Source organism: Haliotis rufescens, unplaced genomic scaffold (genome assembly GCF_023055435.1).
Source record: "Haliotis rufescens isolate VD_foot unplaced genomic scaffold, xgHalRufe1.0.p SCAF_2, whole genome shotgun sequence".
Lineage (NCBI taxonomy): Eukaryota > Metazoa > Mollusca > Gastropoda > Lepetellida > Haliotidae > Haliotis > Haliotis rufescens.
Genome location: NW_025963890.1, coordinates 33172255 through 33195582, shown reverse-complemented (window position 1 = coordinate 33195582; position 23328 = coordinate 33172255). Strand labels below are relative to the sequence as shown.

At 44.0% G+C, this 23328-nt stretch overlaps 1 protein-coding gene across 1 annotated transcript; it reads right to left on the bottom strand.

The window, feature by feature from the left end:
• Positions 1-15345: 15345 nt before the first annotated feature.
• Positions 15346-21700, bottom strand: LOC125381922 (spore wall protein 2-like). Its single transcript, XM_048399281.1, has 3 exons — positions 21402-21700; positions 21045-21119; positions 15346-15514 (listed from the first exon to the last, which is right to left on the bottom strand). The coding sequence occupies exons 1-3, from the start codon at positions 21698-21700 to the stop codon at positions 15346-15348; spliced, it is 543 nt and encodes a 180-aa protein (XP_048255238.1).
• Positions 21701-23328: the final 1628 nt, after the last annotated feature.

Here is a 23328-nt window from a genome sequence, read left to right as displayed (position 1 = left end):
CAACCTCGAATATGGTGGAGAAATGTTGTCTTTACAGATGAACACCGAACCCCTTTGGTGGTTGTTCAGGGCAATCTCACCGGTGTTGGCTACAGAGATCAGATTCTGAGGCCTGTGGTCATTCCTTTCCTGCAATATCATGGCCCGGGATTGACATTTCAACAGGACAACGCTCGTCCTCACACGGCTAGGGTCGCAATGGATTTCCTTCACCATAACAATGTCATGTTACTGCCATGGCCTGCAATTTCTCCAGATCTCTCCCCAATAGAGCATGTGTGGGATGAAATGGAGCGCCGTCTGCGTCGTCTTCCACATCCTCCAGATAACGTCCGTGACTTGGCACAGGATTTGAGGAGGATATGGCAGGCCATTCCCCAGGGCTTCCATGCCCATTTGGTGGACTCCATGTTTCGCCGATGCACTGCTGTGATTCACGCACAGGGTGGTCATACCCGTTATTGACTTTGTGACTTTGTCGTTTGACCCCCTACTCCATTTTGATCTTCTGACGTCATCGTAACAGATGTTGTTCAGGTCCCGTTGACATTTTCTTATGGTCCGATCATTCAGCTGCTACAGCGTCTGCATCATTTTGTTCTTGCTGTGTTGTATTTCAATCCAGAATATATTTTCTCCGTGCACAGTTTCTTTATGTGGCTAGTATATATATCTCAAATGAACGGATGTCGCAGTCAAGTGAGCCGTTTCCTCAAGGTTAACAAACGCACGTGTACATTTGAATTTATCGTTTGTTTGTTTGTTTATTTGTTGTTTAACGCCGCACTCAGCAATATTCCAGCTATATGACGGCGGTCTGTAAATAATCGAGTCTGGACCAGACAATCCAGTGATTGACATCATGAGCATCGATCCATGCACTTGGGATCGATGACTAACATCAACCAAGTCAGCGAGCCTGACCACCTGATCCCGTTAGTCGCCTTTTACGACAAGCACAGTCGATTTTACGGCAAGCATGGGTTGCTCATTTAAATACTCGGGATTATATTGATCGAAGTACTCATATCCTGATGTTTCGACGCATGGCGCCTTCAAGAGGGTGACAAGCCTTGTAGGTTATGGAAACATGCGAGTGGTGACGAAAGGCATCAACCAAGTCACTGGGCCTGACCACCCGATCCCGTTAGTCGCTTCTTACAACAAGCACAGTTGCCTTTCGCGGCAAGCATGGGTTGCTGAAGACCTATTCTACCCCGGGTCTTCACGGGTCCCATAGTTGTAGTGTGTTGTAGGGACTAGCTATAGGGCGTGTGTTTTAGGAATAGTATAACTGTGTTAATGGTTATGGTTGCATATTGAAATTCGTGGCAATTATTTGATGGATGAAAAAGATTAAATGGCGCACCCTTCAGTGAAACCCCTGCCATGATGCCTGTACACTTGACAATCATGTTTGCTGGTTTTCTACAACCGATTTGTTATTGTGTTCATATATTGACTGCAGTGTCTCATATCAATGCTTGTAGGATCTTAGACATGTTTTGTGTGGTTGTTCAAGCGGAGAGCCTGAAGGCGTAAGAGATGCCCTGTTCCCCTGGATATGCCCTGTGCCAGCGTCCCTGATGGCGTCAGAGAAGCCAGTGTTCCTGAAGATGTCAGAAGGTGTCATTGTCCTAGAAAGCGTCGGTGATGCCAGTGTTCCTCGAGGCGTAAGAAATGCCATTATTCCCGATGGCGTCAGAGATGCCAGTGTTCACGAAGGCGTCAGCAATGTCCTGTGTCCCTGATGGCGTCAGAGATGCCCTTTGTCCATTGTGCCTTTGTTCCTGAGGTCCTGAGGGCGTCTGTGTTTTCCTGTGAGTAGTGTTTGGCAAGGACCCATTACACGAAAGACTACCACTGAATATTCAACATTAGGTTGTAATGGTAATAAATCAATATATCGACAACAAAAGTATATTTCATTTCAATCGTTTGAAGAAAAAATGTGTATGATTTCCCAAACGTTAAACATATACGTGTACAGTGCAGTCTGACGGGCCATGTCGCCTATACAGAGCTGCATCCTTGGTGGCGAACGCTGTGGACTGTCCACACATACGAAACACGGCCTGTTGGTCCCTGAATATACATGTATCCTCTATACAAGGCGCACAGAGACAGACCGTCAAGTTTCGTGAATAATATACAGACATGAATAGTGGCCATATTACCAATTCATGTAGCTGGAGTATGTCTGAAAATGTCGTACACACAGTTGACTCCGGGGATTAACCCACTACTCACTATAATACCTAGCATAAGCATTACAAGGTGTGCTTATCTGGCGCCATGGATACTTGCAATGTCACGAGGAGGCAACATGCGCCGCAGCCTCCGCCCTACTGCAGCTCCTCTGTGCAAGATGTGCAGATCACGCGGGAGGATTAAAACACCAGAACCATTTCTGATAAGCCATGTATGGAAACATGTGTTACACAAAACAGATAAGTGCTATTCACTAGCCATCAAAGACATCGTTTCTGAAATCCCAAATGAAATTGTCCCCCTTTGAGTGCGCGTTGAACGTTCAGATCAAAGTCGTGAGTTGGTGTATTATTCAAGTAACTCAACGCAGGTACACTGTCCAGTGATAAATCATGTGATCCCGCTCAGCGCGTGCAACTGAAGCACCGCACCGCCCCTCTGAGGCAGGAAAGGTTACGACTCTTTGATTCTGGGCAATAAATTCTCATATATTTCAAAGATAGGAGTATTTTTCATCTTGTGTAGGAAGATTAGCACTGTGTGGTTGCAGTATTCTCCCTGGGGAACATCGGAGGGAATAACACGACAGATAGGATCTTATCACCAGTCAGTAGCCCTTTGGCTGGGGACCCATTTTAAACTGTCGTAAAAATTATATGTGAACTTCACAGCTCTTTTGCGCATCAACAGGTTGGTTAAGGCCAAGTGGGACCAAATGATATATCTGAGGAGTGATGGCGAATACCTGCGCCAGGCTTCGTGTACATGTTGACCCGAAGCATGATAAAGCTTCACTTATGCCACAGCGTGTAGTCGATCGTACACTTTCACATTTTCGAATTATCGGAAGTCCACACAGCCATACAGAGCTTTTGCTTGGGAGACCCTAACAGCGATCATTCGAAAATAATATGAATACGAGTCTGACAATGGTCGCTGTAGTAGCCAATTTGAAAATATTCTACCTGCTCAGTCAGCATATATCATTGTGGAATTCAATAGTCAGTAACGTTGTGGCTCGCACAATACGTGTAGGATATGGTCCGAAAAGTCACGATTATTTTTGCAAGTGGGGCGAGTGCGAGGCCGTGAGGCCGAGAACTTGCCCCACGTGCAAAAATAATCTTGACTTTTCGGACCATATCCAACTTAAAACAAAGTCCCACTCAAAATACATGTTAAACTAATGTCCACCCAATATGCACGTGCATATATAATGGAGGGTCGTTCTTGTTTATGCTGAACAGATAGTAACTACGCGCATGAACGCGCTAAAGTTCGAGCAAAACTATTGGAGGCCTCGTCTAACAAGAGCGCGGAAAAGCACGTGCGATTTCTCATTTAGCTTTCAGTCTTTGTACGTGATGAACATGGGAGATTCCGATTCCGATTCCGATATTCATTTCACTACACAAAGTCATTGTACGAGCTCATACCAGGCAGAATTTAACTCAGATTTTGAAAGACTTATTAATACTGATATTGAAACATTTGTTATAGTGCAAACCATTTAAATACTTTTATTTAAAATAGTGCAAACCATTTCAATACTTTTATTTTACATTTCATTTATCTAAATACCTAACTGGTTCAACATGTTTCCAAGTGCACCGAAATTTCTATGCCCTTTGTCTGTTTAATATATTCAGCAAACATTCGACGTATCCCCTCTTATCATAAGCCCCTCCGGGCAGGACCCAGCCTAGAGGAGAGAGACCGCCAGAAGGTAAGTGACAGAACGGTTCTCCCACCCGGGAACATTGGCCACTAGGTCCCGGTGTGCGTTCTGTCACGTTATTATCAACATGTACCTTTTTTACTCATTTCCAACCATCAACAATAAATATGGCTGCTGTCGTCTAAACTTCACCCCTGAGTTTTGTCTTCCGTCTCCACCCTGAGCTACCATCCGAGGGCCGAAACTAACGCCCTTGGACAGATGATGGAGAATTATCCGGGTAGCGTGAGTTTGCTGTGACTCACGCACGATCCCCCTACCCTAAATCGCAGCAAAGCAAATGGTAGTTCAGAGGTGATGGGAGACAAAAGCAGCGTCAAGGCAGCCGCCATCTTGACGGGAAAGCGAAGAAGAAAACAGACAGCAGCCCAGCCAACCCGATTGTCAGCAACAAACAGCAACCCAGCCTACCCGAAAGTCAGCAACAACGACATCCAGACAATATTCATGTAATAATGTGAGTATGCTAACGTTCAGCCATGCTGCCAACACTCAAGATCAAGTCAACCAATGTCAAGATTCTTCAGCAAGTGCCTACCGTTATATGTGTGTGTGTGACAATATAATTGAACCTTCAGTCCAACTCTAAACGAGTACTGTGCTAAAACGTATTCTCACGGACATTCTTGTTCATGTAAGGTATGTTATGTAATCAAGTCATTATTGTTTCGTTGTCATGTCATTTTTTGTCATGTTTTTTCTATAATGAGTATGTATTGCAATCTATGTATTGTTATCAGAGGTACATCCTTATCAGATTAAGTTTTTGAAATCGGCTAGGCTCCTACTCTATTCATGTCCTACACCCTACGCTTATACGCATTTAGTGCAGATCCACGATATCTGCGGGTTCCGAGTCGTCCCATACAAATCAGACTCCCGGTTTCAAGGATTTTTCTTTTAATATGTGGCCCTATAACCATTACTATAGACAATAGCTTTCAAAAAGTTATCCAATACCCTACAATTTCCTGCTTATATCTTCATTTATTCTTTTTTGAGTATGTGAGCACTGAAATTATTGGTACTCTTTGTGAAAACTGATAAAATCGATGTAGTAGCAGCGATTGTAGAAGTATAATAAGTTAGGGAGCCTCGTTGCTTGCCAAGCTTATTCAGTGGAGATTGTATATACAGTCTATATCCTACTTCTTCGTTTTGCCAACGTGATTTTGTGCTTAATTATGATACCGGCGAAAATTATGTATATTCGTGCGATCAACCGTAAATGGTCTCTGGCACACAAAATACGATTCGTTCAAATATCTTCGAGACAATTTCACATGATTGAATTTTTCATTACATTCCAGTTTAGACTTTTGAAGTTGGTTAGGTTTTGCATACACATTCTACTTTTTAGCGCAGATCACACTTCACATCTGCTAGCCTTGTCGAGTCTAGGCTCACAATATAAGACTCCCAATTTCAAAGATCTTACTGTTATCATGAAAATATTACTTTCATATGCAAACGACAACGCTTTACCCACATTATGTTTTTGTCCCTACGTCATCCGTCTACTTTACTTCAACAATGTGTATTGCCTGTTTCAATGTGATACATGTGATCTAGCAGTCTGGTATTCCGACTGCAAGGGCGACCGCGAGCAGGATGTGCTGCTCGGTGGAAACCCGTCCAAGGTTCTTTGTGTATGAGCCGGAATCTCCGCTCACCTGTATTTTGTGTGTACGAGCCAGCACCTCCGCTCAACTTGTTAATGTTATGTATAATTGTTTCACCGATATTGACAATGTTGTTATTCACTTATTTACTTAACACGCCTGTATATCTTATCTAATGTCATCTCATTCATCTCAGTCAAGTGTAGTGCATGAAGCAACTAATTGTCAACCTGTCGATGTCATTCGCATTGATCTGTACTTGTACTCCATATTGTCATTATTTTTAAAAAGCTTTTGAGGACAAAAGCTCCACGACGTTCAGGGGTATTGTTATAGTGCAAACCATTTAAATACTTTTATTTAAAATAGTGCAAACCATTTCAATACTTTTATTTTACATTTCATTTATCTAAATACCTAACTGGTTCAACATGTTTCCAAGTGCACCGAAATTTCTATGCCCTTTGTCTGTTTAATATATTCAGCAAACATTCGACGTATCCCCTCTTATCATAAGCCCCTCCGGGCAGGACCCTTAATCTCCAGGGCTATCTATAAATTTCAATTAACACCTCCTAACGTCGCCGGATCTTACGTCTATACATACACGTGGGACAATGACCTTGCCACACGTTACGTAATACCTCGCTCTACAAAACCCGACTGACATGGTCAGTCAGGGGGACAGCCTAGAGGAGAGAGACAGCCTAGAGGAGAGAGACAGCCTAGAGGACAGAGACAGCCAGAAGGTAAGTGACAGAACGGTTCTCCCACCCGGGAACATTGGCCACTAGGTCCCGGTGTGCGTTCTGTCACGTTATTATCAACATGTACCTTTTCGACTCATTTCCAACCATCAACAATAAATATGGCTGCTGTCGTCTAAACTTCACCCCTGAGTTTTTTCTTCCGTCTCCACCCTGAGCTACCATCCGAGGGCCGAAACTAACGCCCTTGGACACATTTGACGTGGCTGTCAAGATTTTGATGTGGGTAAAAGTGAAATCTTGGAATCAGATGAGTCCTCTGGAAATGATACAGATTTGGTGGAACTCTCTCAACAAGCACAAGCAAGTATTCCCCAGGCCATACCAATTCCCGTTACTACTCATACCATTGATTACGCAGATAGTTTTTCCGGAAATAACGCAGGTCCTATTCCTAACCGTTTTAGCAATCCTGTGTCAGGTCATGATCTTCTAAGTCTTTGTAGTTCGGCTTTTTCTCAGAACACAGAAAACAAGAGTAGGACGGCCCTCAACGTCTTCCAAGCCTGTGTTAAAGAAAGACAATCACGTTGGTTAAGTGATGACGTCGTGTTAAACCCCGACATTATTGCTCTTTCGTATCGTGAAACAGATCTGAATAAAACTCCAGTGCGTTTTTTGGTGGAATTACGAAACCAAAAGGGTGGAGGATTATCGGGGAAATACGTTATATGAACTGATTGCGTCATTGCAATACTATCTCCGAAGACATGATATCGAGATTCAACGTCAACTCTCGCAGTAACTGAAACAACTACAGCCGAGAGTGCAGCAAAAAAATCCATGAAACTGGTATTACCAGATGGGGCAACTTTGTCGTTGTCTTACTGAAATAATTTTAATTTCTTATGTGTCTCCGTTTCATTTACCTCAGAGGACAGAAATCACGGTAGTTTTATAGCGTTAACACAAATACAGGACGGTTCGTGTATTTGGGGTTAAGCGCCTTTTTCACAAACAGAATTTCAGTTATATCCCGGCGGCATGTTCATTGCAAGCCACTGTGGTTATGTGTTGCAGGTTTACGTGCGACCGTCTAGTGGTATATGCAAACCAACGGTGAGCGAAGTTCCTTAACTGATTGGACCGCCTCCGTGGTCTAGTGGTAGAGCGTCCACCCGGAGAGCGTCCGCATCATACCAAAAGACGTTAAAAGATGGTACTTGTTGTTACCCTGTCTGGCGCTCGGCATTAAGGGACTAAAACAAGGACTGGTCGGCTCGGAGTCAGTAAACTGTGTCTGAGTGGGGTATTCATGTTACACTGGTATCTCAGTGGGCTAGCACTATAAATCGGCATCAGTCCGGACTAGTACAAGCAGACACACACACACACACACACACACACACACACACACACACACACACACACCACTGTACCTTTATACATCATATAAACAGTGACCACCTCTGTCACACACATCACTGTACCTTTATACATCATATAGACAGTGACCACGTCTGTCACATACCACTGTACCTTTATACAACATATAGACAGTGACCATCTCTGTCACACAAACCACTGTACCTTTATACATCATATAGACAGTGACCACCTCTGTCACACACATAACTGTACCTTTATACAGCATATAGACAGTGACCATCTCTGCCACACACCACTGTACCTTTATACATCATATAGACAGTGACCACCTCTGTCACACACACCACTGTACCTTTATACAACATATACTAAAACAAGGACTGGTCGGCTCGGAGTCAGTAAACTGTGTCTGAGTGGGGTATTCATGTTACACTGGTATCTCAGTGGGCTAGCACTATAAATCGGCATCAGTCCGGACTAGTACAAGCAGACACACACACACACACACACACACACACGTGTCGCTAGATAAGTGCAAAAATCTTGGACGCGACGTTAAACCCCATTTCAACTCACCTCCTTAACTGATTGAGAGGATGCATTTCTACGTTTTGTCTATCAAAGATCACAAACACGGTTCGACTGACATGAACGGCTAATAGAGTTTAAAACTATTTGAAGGTGAACATTAGTTGATAACTATTGGAAGGTGAACATTAGTTGATAACTATTGGAAGATGAACATTAGTTGATAACTATTAGAAGGTGAACATTAGTTGATAACTATTGGAGAGTATACCTGCAATACACCGACTACTGGATGATTACAGCATGAATCCGCACGACCCAGTTCACCCAAACATTCGTGTGACTTTGTTTTAATCTAGTTTAACTGAATTTTGAATATTTAAACATCTTTAAAAAACACAAGCCCTTAGAAAATAGAACTAGCAAGCTTATTGGCATATCTGCAGTGAATTCCCATGATTCCGTCGAGACGGCAGGCATATTGCAAGTAGGGTGTTTTTCAATTCCTCAGCCATTTCTGCATTTACTTTTGTCAAGTATTTTGTAAATCCGATGCCACGTGTACACCTGTGTTAAACATGAAGAAATATAAGTTTGGGTCTTTCCTAGTCCTGTTATCAACGTTCAGTTTAATGTACATGTACATGCCGTTGTGTAGAACTGGTTTTAAACATTGGTTACCTTGCTTTATATTATGCTGCAACATTCATAAACACTCAGGTGAGCTTCATAGCATAGGTGCTGTTTGAAGTACATTACCCCCGTAGCTATGACAACCGTAGGTTCGAACTCCAAATGCGCCCCGATTATGATCGTGGATGTTGGTCTCACCAGAGTGGCAAGCGTCGTCGGCCTGCGTTATGTAGGGCCTCCCACCTCTTTAGTCAGACGCTAGCATGGGAAGGTATACCCATGTGAGGTCATGTTCTGTATACGTCCATCAGTGTGGACTTTAAGTAACCGTGCATTTAGCTCCATTATTAGTCAGATTAAGAGACTGTTTTCCTTCAGACAATGTTCCTTTAGAAAGAGGATACATCATTTTTATGCCTCTTTCCCAGCGGTCTCAACGGCCGTATGCCAAAAATCTTTTCATTTCATCTCCATTCCACAAATTATATTTCACTCTTCTGTCTCGTTAAGGCTTGCCGAATTCTCGCGAGACTTCAGAGTCATTCCATTAACATTTCCCCAGAGGTCATACTGTTCTTTCACTGTTGTGCGATAGTCTGTATGAATACCTCGCTGGGTTGCTGAATGGAGAATCAACTGCATTTGATAGTCTGTAAGCAGCTTACAACAAACTTTATATACTGCATTGAAAGGATGGGTGAAAATACCAGTTTCAGTCCAATATTTCACTGGCTTGAGAACTGTTTACCTCGACGTGCTAGTGACAGCGGTCCTAGCTCTTAGTGTAGTGTCCTCATCTGATGTAACCAACATTGAAAGTATGCGAGTATTGAATACATGACTGTAAATGTCGGATTGTGGAATTCGATATCTCTCCTAGAACGGTACATCTATGTTTTGTCTTGGAAAAGGATGTAATGTTTATGCAGACTAGATTGTCGCCATGGCAAACACGAAGAAATAATTGCATATAAAGGATCCCTTTACATAAATGCTAAAACTCTCATCCGACTGATCCACAGACAGACTTACTGTGGGAGGATTTACATTTATACTGTAACCATAGATCTCAGGGGTTTTACCATGGGCCCATGACTGTTACCATGGATCTCAGAGGTGTTACCATGGGGCCGTGACGAACAATGGATCTAAGAGGTGTTACCATGGGGCCGTGACTGTAACCATGGATCTCAGAGGTTTTACCATGGGGCTGTGACTACAACCATGGATCTCAGTTATGGGCACAGACACACAAAAAGCTTCAGTTGTTTCAGCTCGGACAGACCACATGCCTCAGGCAAACAGTTATGTGCACGGACAGACAAAATGTTTTAGGTTAACGGTTGTGTGCACGGACAGACAAAATGTTTTAGGTTAACGGTTGTGTGTCCGGACAGACAAAATGTTTTAGGTTAACGGTTGTGTGCACGGACAGACAAAATGTTTTAGGTTAACGGTTGTGTGCACGGACAGACAAAATGTTTTAGGCTAACGGTTGTGTGCACGGACAGACAAAATGTTTTAGATTAACGGTTGTGTGCACGGACAGACAAAAAGGTTCAGATAAACAGCTGAGTGCACGGACAGACCACATGTGTCAGGTAAACAGTTGTGTGCACGGACAGACCATAAGCTTCCGGCAAACAATTGTGTACACGAACAGACCACATGCTTCATGTAAAGAGTTGTGTGCACGAACAGACAAAAAAGCTTCAGTTAAAGAGTTGTGTGCACGAACAGACCACATGCCTCAGGCAAACAGTTGTGTGCACGGACAGACCACATGCTTCAGGTAAAGAGTTGTGTGCACGGACAGACCACATGCTTCAGGTAAACAGTTGTGTGCACGGACAGACCACATGTTTCAGGTAAAGAGTTGTGTACACAGACAGACAAAAAGCTTCAGGTAAACAGCTATGTGGACGGACAGACAAAGGGCTTCAGGTAAACAGGTGTGTGCGCGGACAGACCACATGCTTCAGGTAAACAGTTGTGTGCACGAACAGACAAAAAAGCTTCAGTTAAAGAGTTGTGTGCACGAACAGACCACATGCCTCAGGCAAACAGTTGTGTGCACGGACAGACCACATGCTTCAGGTAAAGAGTTGTGTGCACGGACAGACCACATGCTTCAGGTAAACAGTTGTGTGCACGGACAGACCACATGTTTCAGGTAAAGAGTTGTGTACACGGACAGACAAAAGCTTCAGGTAAACAGCTATGTGGACGGACAGACAAAGGGCTTCAGGTAAACAGGTGTGTGCGCGGACAGACCACATGCTTCAGGTAAAGAGTTGTGTGCACGGACAGACCACATGCTTCAGGTAAAGAGTTGTGTGCACGGACAGACCACATGCTTCAGGTAAAGAGTTGTGTGCACGGACAGAAAATAAGCTTCAGGTAAACAGTTGTTAGTACGGACAGACAAAAAGCTTCAAGACAGTTGTGTGCAAGGACAGACCACATGCTTCATGTAAACAGCTATGTGGACGGACAGACAAAGGGATTCAGGTTAACAGTTGTGTGCACGGACAGACCACATGCTTCAGGTAAACAGTTGTGTGCACGGACAGAACACATGCTTCATGTAAACAGCTATGTGGACGGACAGACAAAGGGATTCAGGTTAACAGTTGTCTGAACTGACAGACCAGAAGCTTCAGGTAAACAGTTGTGTGCACGGGCAGACAATGGGCTTCAGGTAAACAGTTGTCTGCACTGACAGACAAAAAGCTTCAGGTAAACAGTTGTCTGCACGGACAGACCATATGCTTCAGGTACACTGTTGTGTGCACGGACAGACAAAAAGCTTCAGGTAAAGAGTTTTTGCAAGGACAGACAAAGAGCTTCAGGTAAACAGTTGTGTTCACGGACAGACAATGGGCTTCAGGTAAACAGTTGTCTGCACTGACAGACCAGAAGCTTCAGGTAAACAGTTGTGTGCACGGACAGACAAAAAGCTTCAGGTAAACAGTTGTCTGCACTGACAGACCAGAAGCTTCAGGTAAACAGTTGTGTGCACGGACAGACAAAAAGCTTCAGGTAAACAGTTGTCTGCACTGACAGACCAGAAGCTTCAGGTAAACAGTTGTGTTCACGGACAGACAATGGGCTTCAGGTAAACTGTTGTCTGCACTGACAGACCAGAAGCTTCAGGTAAACAGTTTTGTTCACGGACAGACAAAGGGCTTCAGGTAAACAGTTGTGTGCATGGACAGACAAAGGGCTTCAGGTAAACAGTTGTCTGCACGGACAGACAAAGGGCTTCAGGTAAACAGTTGTGTGCATGGACAGACAAAGGGCTTCAGGTAAACAGTTGTCTGCACGGACAGACAAGGGCTTCAGGTAAACAGTTGTCTGCACGGACAGACAAAGGGCTTCAGGTAAACAGTTGTCTGCACGGACAGACAATGGGCTTCAGGTAAACAGTTGTGTGCATGGACAGATCAAGGGATATTGTGACAGTTCGATATTTTTCCAGTGTCCAAGTCTCATATTTTTAAACTTGTTGAATTGTAAAATGATTACATTAGATCAAGAGAAAATTAATGTTAAGAAGAATATTAAAGCTGGTTAAATGTTATATTGATATATTCTGCAAACGGCTTCTTCAATTTCATAATTCTGATAATGGTCTCTCGGGGTTTTCTTGCAGCAACTTAGTTTCCAATGCATCATCTCGGCTTCTTTGAAGGGCCTGGATTCAGCGGGTCTTCAAAGAAATGCTTCCTTACCGAAATACGTAGATCTCTTCACTCTTTACTCCATTTGATCTGGAGAGGGAAATTTTAATTTGATTAAGTCCACGTGTTCCCGAAATACCCTGAGCTGTCCTGTGATCGCTATCTCTCCTCTCTCACCACACACTCGGGCTCACGGGAACTCAACCGGAAAATCTACACCATTTATTTTGTTTCTAACAGCAATAAAACAACAAATAATCGTCATGACTTCTTATTTTCTCCTTGAAACACGTGCAAACCGTGATTTTCTTCACGCGATTTCCATCCACTACCGTGACGGGGGTGTTTGTTTACACGTGCGTTTTATGTAACGTGAAATGTGGCACTCTAAGACTATTGCGACTTCTCAAATTAAACTTCAGGATGAAAAACAGACATAGACTGGTGAGGCCTTTTGAAAGTGAAAACTACAACTGTGACATGTGGATTAAAACTTAGTGCATGCCATGATCACATCAAATAATACCGTCGTCTAGTCGTGACAAAACATCATACGGTCATAGCAGAAATAGGACAAGTATGTCTTTATCTAGGCTCACATATAGACCCTGAAATAAACTTATGTATAAGATTAAAAAAAGACAACTCTATAAAAGAACAGAAAGGGTATGAGTGTTGGCTGCTAGATCTGAGAAGGGGATGAAAATGTTATGAAATATACTAACGGAAAAAAGTAACTGTGCTTCATTTAAAGTTCAATAAAAACAAATTATTCTGAAATTAAATAATGCATCTTTCAATATATATTCATGAAGACATCTCCTCGACTTTAAGGTCGTGATTCAAAATTTACACGTGAACGTTCATGCACGGCGCACAATTTGGATGTTTAGGCGTATATTGGGAGAATGATACTCATACACGTGGTTCTTTAATGTGAACAGCACACAACGACTGTTCAGCTATTAGGTGCTCATAAAAACATTCAGCGTTTAAGCGTAAATAACACTTACCTAATGCCATGGCTTGCTGAAGTCAACGTCTCCGCGCCGTTGGTACCCTGCAAACAGCAATGGCGCAAAACGAAGTTATCTGACATTTAATGTTTACAATAGTTTGATTGTTTGTTTGTTTGTTTGTTTGTTGTTTAACATCGAGCATGTCGCGAGCATCGATCTACGAAATTAGGATACGATAACATGCATCAACTAGAAAGTGTTTTTACTCGTAAAAACATATGTCTCCCCCCACTCCCCTAACCCCCATTCATTCGTTTACTTCACGTTAAACCCCATCTCTTCATTCCCACCCTCCATTACTAAATAACAGAGAAAAAATAAACCTCCTAGAAATTTCAAACAACTAATGGGCACCACTTCAGGGTCTAATCAACACCACTAATCCCTCAATCATTTACCCACCTGACAATGTAGTCATCTAAGTAGCACAGTTTTCTTGTTACTGAAGTATTTGTAGAAAATCCACTTGAAGTACTAATAGAGTTTGGACACAAATATATTAATATCCCCAACATATCAGAAATGATGTAGCAATGTTATATGGCACAAAGGAAAGTCTCTGTGATGTAATTGCCCGTGTATCTGACTCTGCAGGTCTTCTACACAATGACATATGTGATGTCATGGAAACTGTAATAGCAAAAGGCACCACTTCAGTGCTGGGTTAATGTGTATACAAAGTTTCGCGAAAAAATATTAAACGGTTTCCGAGTTATGGTCAGGAAACAAAGCTTACCCCCATTCAGAGCCTATGTTCAACTTATCTCCATGGAAACGAGAAAAAATAAAAATGTCAAAAATCTCTAAATAGCAAAAGGCACCACTTCAGTGCTGGGTTAATGTGTATACAAAGTTTCGCGAAAAAATATTAAACGGTTTCCGAGTTATGGTCAGGAAACCAAGCTTACCCCCATTCAGAGTCTATGTTCAAGTTATCTCCATGGAAACGAGAAAAAATAAAAATGTCAAAAATCTCTAAACAGCAAAAGGCACCACTTCAGTGCTGGGTTAATGTGTATACAAAGTTTCGCGAAAAAATATTAAACGGTTTCTGAGTTATGGTCAGGAAACAAAGCTTACCCCCATTCAGAGCCTATGTTCAACTTATCTCCATGGAAACGAGAAAAAATAAAAATGTCAAAAATCTCTAAATAGCAAAAGGCACCACTTCAGTGTTGGGTTAATGTGTATACAAAGTTTCGCGAAAAAATATTAAACGGTTTTTTATGAGTTATGGTCAGGAAACAAAGCTTACCCCCATTCAGAGCCTATGTTCAACTTATCTCCATGGAAACGAGAAAAAATAAAAATGTCAAAAATCTCTAAATAGCAAAAGGCACCACTTCAGTGCTGGGTTAATGTGTATACAAAGTTTCGCGAAAAAATATTAAACGGTTTCCGAGTTATGGTCCGGAAACCAAGCTTATGGTCCGGAAACGGTGGGAACGCCGACGCCGACGCCGACGCCGACGCCGACGGGAACCGTGCCAAAAACAATATGTCTCCCTCCATTCTGGGGGAGAACTAACAAGTCAGCGAGCCTGACCACCCGATCCCGTTATAATAGTCGTGTGTAATAACGCCGTATTGTAATGGTTTGGGGGTGGCATCACAACTTATGGAACAACACAAATCATAATTGTTAATGGCAAGTTGAATAGCGTACGCAACCCGGATGACTTCGTTCAAGATCATGTTCTACCCTTAGTGCAAATGCGGGACGTTGCAGCGGGATGATGCCCGCCCACATGTTGCACGTGTTGTAACAGACGTTTTGATGCATCTTAACACTGCTGTACTGCCATGGCCGGCTGTTCACCAGACCTCTCCCCCATAGAACATGTCAGGGATGAGATGGAGAGACAGCACCAGAACCAGCCCGTAATGCTCCCTCAGTTGGCCCAATCTTTCATTGACATTTGGACCAGCAACCCCAGACTGTTTTGAATCGTCTGGTGTCTCCAATGCAACGCCGCTGCCCCGCCTGTATCAGCGCAGATGAGGGACATATTGAACATACAAGTACTATACAAGACTTTAGACTTGAATTGCTGCACAGATAGACCCCTCTCTGCAGCGGGACATACAAGACTTGCTAGCTATCCTGTCAGAGAAATACCAGTGTATATTATACAGCGCTGACTGAAGAGATATTTTGACTCGCCCCTTTTCAAGAACATTTGAAATGGTCGGTCGCTGAACAAAAGACACCGTGGCGGTATCATGTTAACTAATTATCATGGATCGCGTATCTCCTTTACATAATTGTTTATCACTGTTGACCGATGTGACACATGTGTTGCATTTTGTCGGTTGTTGTGTGACTTTAAGCTCGACATGCGTCTATTGTCTCCACTGTCAGTAGCTTGGTACTTTACCTTGGGAGGAGGTCACATCAGAGTTCAGCATTCTGGCCTTTCCAAAACATCTGATTTGTGTGTAAAATGGGTTCTTCCATAATGTTGTCAACGTGCTTTGTCTATTCCCTGGAGTGTGTAAAAACATGATGAAAGCCACTGTATTTCCTAATTAGTAATTACATTTAGAAATTACAATGGACTAGTTTTGGGGTTGTGGTGGAACTTGTGTCATCCTATTGAGTACATCTTGACCCTTGTAGCGCGAGGCGGACAGTCAGCCCCAAACCCCACGCCGTCTTTGTGGAGTCTTTCACCAGTGTTCACTGCCAATTTTCGGTGGCTTGTCGACCAAAATCAAACTCGTAACAGCTGAGTGACCGACTCAATGCGACGAAAGTCTATCGGCAGCCGCAGAAATGGCACAACTTGCACATAAAGGTTATCGGTATCAAGGTCACGAAACATTATCAAACATGAAAAAAACAGATTGCTGCATGGCGTGCTAAGACCTTCAGTAAGAGTCTGTCTCTATGTTTCATTTGGTGTGGTTGGCGCATGCATACATCTGTCTGTGATCGGAATACGAGCGTCGTGATTTGGTTGTCTGTTGTATTGACAGAAGTACTAGAAACCAGATCACCATGCAGGGCACCACGACCACTCGGCCTGGACAGGTTGCAAATACTACACGACTGCGTCTTCCAAATGCAGGGCTTTCATTATTATTATTGTTTAGTCCAATCTACGAAAAGAACATCAATCCTTAGTCATCGTAAAAAATTATTGCGATTCATTGAAGCTCTGTGACCATATATTTCAACTCTCGATATGAACGACAGCTATTGTAGTCATCGCTCCGGATAACGTTGACCCCTTTGTTGTTCACAAGAGTAAACATGGACAACGCCTGCCGCTTTGACGGAGAGAAGCAACAAGCAGGGGGTCAGACGCCGACCCTGTCTGACACCAGTCACACATCAGCCTGGATTAACAATGTTTGATTTGCCACTTGTCTTTAGGAGTATTCTGTCAGCTAATTGGACGTGGTATCAAGCTATCCTTATGGAAACTTGCGGTGTGCTTGAGCACACATCACTGGACGTGCGTGTTTATTCATGGATTCCCGTTTCTTTTGAAGGTGGCGTGCAAGAAAATGTAATTGAGCGTGCAAAGCGAGAGAGCAAAGCCGTTTGAAGCAAACTACAACTATTTGTTCGTCGTGTTTGCACGAACATCACGTAATAATCTCACATTGTATCTAACACGCTAACAAACAGCCGGTAGAAAGTGATGTAACAATCCTTGATAGAATACCGTCTTCCTTCTGTTATACATTGTGCTGTCTAGCTTGGGAGATATTTCTAAGGCCTTTGTGACATAAGGCACAAATGCTTTCCATAGCGTGGTTGAGAATCGTCGTGTGCCTCCATATTGAGGGAGACATGTCAAATGAAAACGTGGTTAAACAGTAATGACATGCAGGAAGTGTTGTCACACAATCTGTATTTCGAACCTTCCACATATATCTACCACGTGTTGTCTTTTCGAACCTTCCACATATATCTACCACGTGTTGTCTTTTCGAACCTTCCACACATATCTACCACGTGTTGTCTTTTCGAACCTTCCACATATATCTACCACGTGTTGTCTTTTCGAACCTTCCACACATATCTACCACGTGTTGTCTTTTCGAACCTTCCACATATCTACACGTGCTGTCTTTTCGAACCTTCCACACATCTATCACGTGTTGTCTTTTCGAACCTTCCACATATCTACACGTGCTGTCTTTTCGAACCTTTCACATATCTATCACGTGCTGTCTTTTCGAACCTTCCACATATCTATCACGTGTTGTCCTTTCGAACCTTCCACATATCTACACGTGCTGTCTTTTCGAACCTTTCACATATCTATCACATGCTGTCTTTTCGAACCTTTCACATATCTATCACGTGCTGTCTTTTCGAACCTTCCACACATCTATCACGTGTTGTCTTTTCGAACCTTCCACATATCTACACGTGCTGTCCTTTCGAACCTTCCACATATCTATCACGTGCTGTCTTTTCGAACCTTTCACATATCTATCAAGTGCTGTCTTTTCGAACCTTCCACACATCTATCACGTGTTGTCTTTTCGAACCTTCCACATATCTATCACGTGCTGTCCTTTCGAACCTTCCACACATCTATCACGTGTTGTCTTTTCGAACCTTCCACACATCTATCACGTGTTGTCTTTTCGAACCTTCCACACATCTATCACGTGTTGTCTTTTCGAACCTTCCACATATCTATCACGTGCTGTCCTTTCGAACCTTCCACACATCTATCACGTGCTGTCCTTTCGAACCTTCCACATATCTATCACGTGTTGTCTTTTCGAACCTTCCACACATCTATCACGTGTTGTCTTTTCGAACCTTCCACACATCTATCACGTGTTGTCTTTTCGAACCTTCCACACATCTATCACGTGCTGTCCTTTCGAACCTTCCACATATCTATCACGTGCTGTCCTTTCGAACCTTCCACATATCTATCAAGTGCTGTCTTTTCGAACCTTCCACACATCTATCACGTGCTGTCCTTTCGAACCTTCCACATATCTATCACGTGTTGTCTTTTCGAACCTTCCACACATCTATCACGTGCTGTCCTTTCGAACCTTCCACATATCTATCACGTGCTGTCCTTTCGAACCTTCCACATATCTATCAAGTGCTGTCTTTTCGAACCTTCCACACATCTATCACGTGCTGTCCTTTCGAACCTTCCACATATCTATCAAGTGCTGTCTTTTCGAACCTTCCACACATCTATCACGTGCTGTCCTTTCGAACCTTCCACATATCTATCACGTGTTGTCTTTTCGAACCTTCCACATATCTATCACGTGCTGTCCTTTCGAACCTTCCACATATCTATCACGTGCTGTCTTTTCGAACCTTCCACATATATCTATCACGTGTTGTCTTTTCGAACCTTCCAAACACATATGTCACGTACTGTATGCACGATCCTCAAATACGAATAGAGGACTTGCTGTGTATCCGAACCTGCCCACGTGTACCTTACGTCAGTCAGTATAATGCATGCTGTGTTTCCCAACATTCCACTCGCGTTATACAATTGTGATAATCACTTGCTGTATCTGACATGCGCTGTCACCATGTGTCGTATTTTCATAATCACCTCCTATATCTGACGTAAGGTGTCGTATTTTCACCATCATGTGCTGTATCTTACATGCGCCCTCACCATTCTTCGTATTTTCACCATCACCAAGTTTATATGACATGCGCTGTCACAATCTCTCCTATTTTCATAATCACCTTCCACGCATATCTATTACGTGCTGTCTTTTCGAACCTTCCACATATCTATCACATGCTGTCTTTTCGAACCTTCCTCATATCTACCACGTGCTGTCTTTTCGAACCTTCCACATATATCTATCACGGGTTGTCTTTTCTAACCTTCCACATATGTATCACGTGCTGTCTTTTCAAACCTTCCACATATCTACCACGTGTTGTCTTTTCCAACTTCCCATACATATCTACCACGTGCTGTATTTTCGAACCTTCCACATATATCTATCACGGGTTGTCTTTTCAAACCTTCCACATATATCTACCACGTGGTGTCTTTTCGAACTTTCCACACATAGCTATCACGTGCTGTATTTTCGAAACTTCCACACATATCTATCACGGGCTGTCTTTTCGATCCTTCCACACATATCTAACACGTGCTGTATTTTCGAACCTTCCACATATATCTACCACGTGGTGTCTTTTCGAACCTTCCACATATATCTATCACGTGGTGTCTTTTCGAACCTTCCGTAATCGCATCCTATATCTGACATAAGGTGTCGTATTTTCACCATCACCTACTGTATCTGACATCCGCTATCACCATGTGTCGTATTTTATTAATCATCTCCTGTTTCTGACATGCGCTGTCACCATGCGTCGTATTTTCATAATCAACTGCTGTTTGCGATATGCGCTGACCTCTGGACCCATGAGTCTCTCGCTGAGGTACTAAGGTTTCCAATCCCCAATCGCGTCTCTATCTAGCATGTGCTGTGTAGGCTGTGTGTTTTGTTGTAGCCCGTCCCTTTTGTCCAACACGCGACACGTTGCCACCACATGCAGTATTTATTTACAAACTGCTCGTCATGTCTAACATGCGATGTGTTTTCGAATATTTACCCTTTTCGAACCGTCCACTCGTATCTAGTACGTTTTCGAACCGCCACGGCACATTAAAGGGCACGCTGCGCTTGTCCTTTCACCTGTCTCCATCAGGAACTGTGTTTTCGAATCGACCACCCGCATCACAGGACGTGCTGTGATTGAAAACGCTATGTTTCCGAACATTCCACCTGCATATAGCATATGCATAGTTTTCATCCCCGACCACATACATATCTAGAAAGTGTTGTGTTCTTCACCCCGTCCCTTTGTGTACATATAAACCACGGGCTGTGTTTTTCAACACGCCATTTCCAAACGTATGTGCTGTATTTTCCGCTACCCGAAATTGCACGTTCTCTGTCGTCACACCGTCCACTCTCATTTATCACAGCTGTTTTTATCCACTAGTATTTAGCACAACCCTTGTTGTCTAATCGTCCACTCACATCAAGCACGTGACGTGTTTTTGAACCATCCAACCCTTATTCAGCAGTGCTGTGTTTTCGAACAGTCCAATTGTTTGCATACTGCCACGAAGCAAAGGTCAACCAACTGTCTGGTAACACTATGGGTTTTTTTCGAACGGGAACGATTGGTAGGCTCCTATTGGTAAATGAATCTACTTCACCTGTATCCAACACCTGGCGCTCACCCTCATGGTTACCCTAAATCTGATACCAAAATAACCCGAATAACACTGAATAAATCTCACAACAGGTTGACGCGAATGAACAATGAATGTTGTCATCAAATAAACACTTGAAGATGAACGATGGAACACGAGCAGCAGTTTGGGGGAAACATGATGCGTGACCCCACCATCTCTTTAAGTTCACTGACAAAATATGAAAGCATGATTTATGGGTGTTTCAATGCTGTGTAGAACTATGGTGACAATTATATAGGGGGCTATGTAGTTAGGGTTGTGGAGCTGACTTACCTGCTACGAGACTTACCTGCAGCCAGGGCAGGCCCACACCAGCCGGGAGACTTGCCGGATAAATACAGTACACTCCTGAACAAAGCAACCACAGCAGATTCATTACACGGTGGTGTTTTGTTCAACAGAGAAGCGGGTGGGTGCCACGCGAGAGGAGGCGGCGCGGGCCGGAAAAAGCTGCATGTCAATTCATTTAGTTCAGTCTTGAGTGTTTTGAATAATTACTTAACATTCAGCAGGTATATCTCATGTGTCCGTATACACCTGTACTGTCACTGTCTCTCCTGTATCCGCCTGCACCTGTACTGTCACTGCCTCTCCTGTGTCCGCCTACACCTGTTCTGTCACTGTCTCTACTGTGTACTGTCATTGTCTCGCCGGTGTCCTCCTACACCTGTACTGTCAATGTCTCTCCTGTGTCCGCCTACACCTGTACTGTCACTGTCTCTCCTGTATCCGCCTGTACCCGTACTGTCACTGTCTCTCCTGTGTCCGCCTAACCCTGAACTGTCATTGTCTCTCCTGTGTCCGCCTAACCCTGAACTGTCATTGTCTCTCCTGTGTCCGCCTAAACCTGTTGTGTCATTGTCTCTCCTGTGTCCGCCTACACCTGTTGTGTCATTGTCTCTCCTGTGACCCTGCACCTGGACTGTCATTGTCTCTCCTGTGTCCGCCTACACATGTTGTGTCATTGTCTCTCCTGTGTCCCCTGCACCTGTACTGTCATTGTCTCTCCTGTGTCCGCCTACACCTGTTCTGTCACTGTCTCACCTGTGTCCCCTGCACGTGTATTGTCACTGTCTCTCCTGTGCCCGCCTACACCTGTACTGTCACTGTCTCTCCTGTGTTAGCCTGCACCTGTACTGTCACTGTCTCTCCCTTGTCCGCCTACACCTGTACTGTCACTGTCTCTCCTGTGCCCGCCTGCACCTGTACTGTCATTGTCTCGCCTATGTCCCCCTGCACATGTACTGTCACTGTCTCTCCTGTGCCCGCCTACACCTGTACTGTCACTATCTCTCCTGTGTCCGCCTACACCTGTTCTGTCACTGTCTCTCCTGTGTCCGCCTACACCTGTTCTGTCACTGTCTCTCCTGTGCCCACCTACACATGTAGTGTCACTGTCTCTCCTGTGTCCGCCTAAAACTGTTCTTTCACTGTCTCTCCTGTGTCCGCCTACACCTGTTTTGTCACTGTCTCTCCTGTGCCCGCCTACACCTGTTCTGTCACTGTCTCTCCTGTGTCCGCCTACACCTGTAGTGTCACTGTCTCTCCTGTGTCAGCCTACACCTGTTCTGTCACTGTCTCTCCTGTGCCCCCCTACACCTGTTCTGTCACTGTCTCTCCTGTGTCCGCCTAAAACTGTTCTTTCACTGTCTCTCCTGTGTCCGCCTACACCTGTACTTTCAGTGTCTCTCCTGTGTCCGCCTACACCTGTTCTGTCACTGTCTCTCCTGTGTCCGCCTACACCTGTTCTGTCACGGTCTCTCCTGTGTCCGCCTACACCTGTTCTGTCACGGTCTCTCCTGTGTCCGCCTACACCTGTTCTGTCACTGTCTCTCCTGTGTCCGCCTAAACCTGTTCTGTCACTGTCTCTACTGTGTACTGTAACTGTCTCTCCTGTGCCCGCCTAAACCTGTTCTGTCACTGTCTCTCCTGTGTCCGCCTACACCTGTTCTGTCACTGTCTCTCCTGTGTCCGCCTAAACCTGTTCTGTCACTGTCTCTCCTGTGCCCACCTACACCTGTTCTGTCACTGTCTCTCCTGTGTACTGTCACTGTCTCTCCTGTGCCCGCCTACACCTGTACTGTCACTGTCTCTCCTGTCTTAGCCTGCACCTGTTCTGTCACTGTCTCTCCCTTGTCCGTCTACACCTGTACTGTCATTGTCTCGCCTATGTCCCCCTGCACATGTACTGTCACTGTCTCTCCTGTGTCCGCCTACACCTGTTCTGTCACTGTCTCTCCTGTGTCCGCCTACACCTGTACTGTCACTGTCTCTCCTGTGTTAGCCTGCACCTGTACTGTCACTGTCTCTCATGTGTACTGTTACTGTCTCTCCTGTGCCCGCCTAAACGTGTACTGTCATTGTCTCACCTGTGTCCGCCTGCACCGCTATTGTCACTGTCTCTCCTGTGTACTGTCACTGTCTCTCCTGTGTTACCCTACACCTGTACTGTCATTGTCTCTCCTATGTCCGCCTGCACCTGTACTGTCATTGTCTCTCCTGAATCCGCCTACATGGGTACTGTCATTGTCTCTCCTGTGTCCGCCTAAACCTGTGC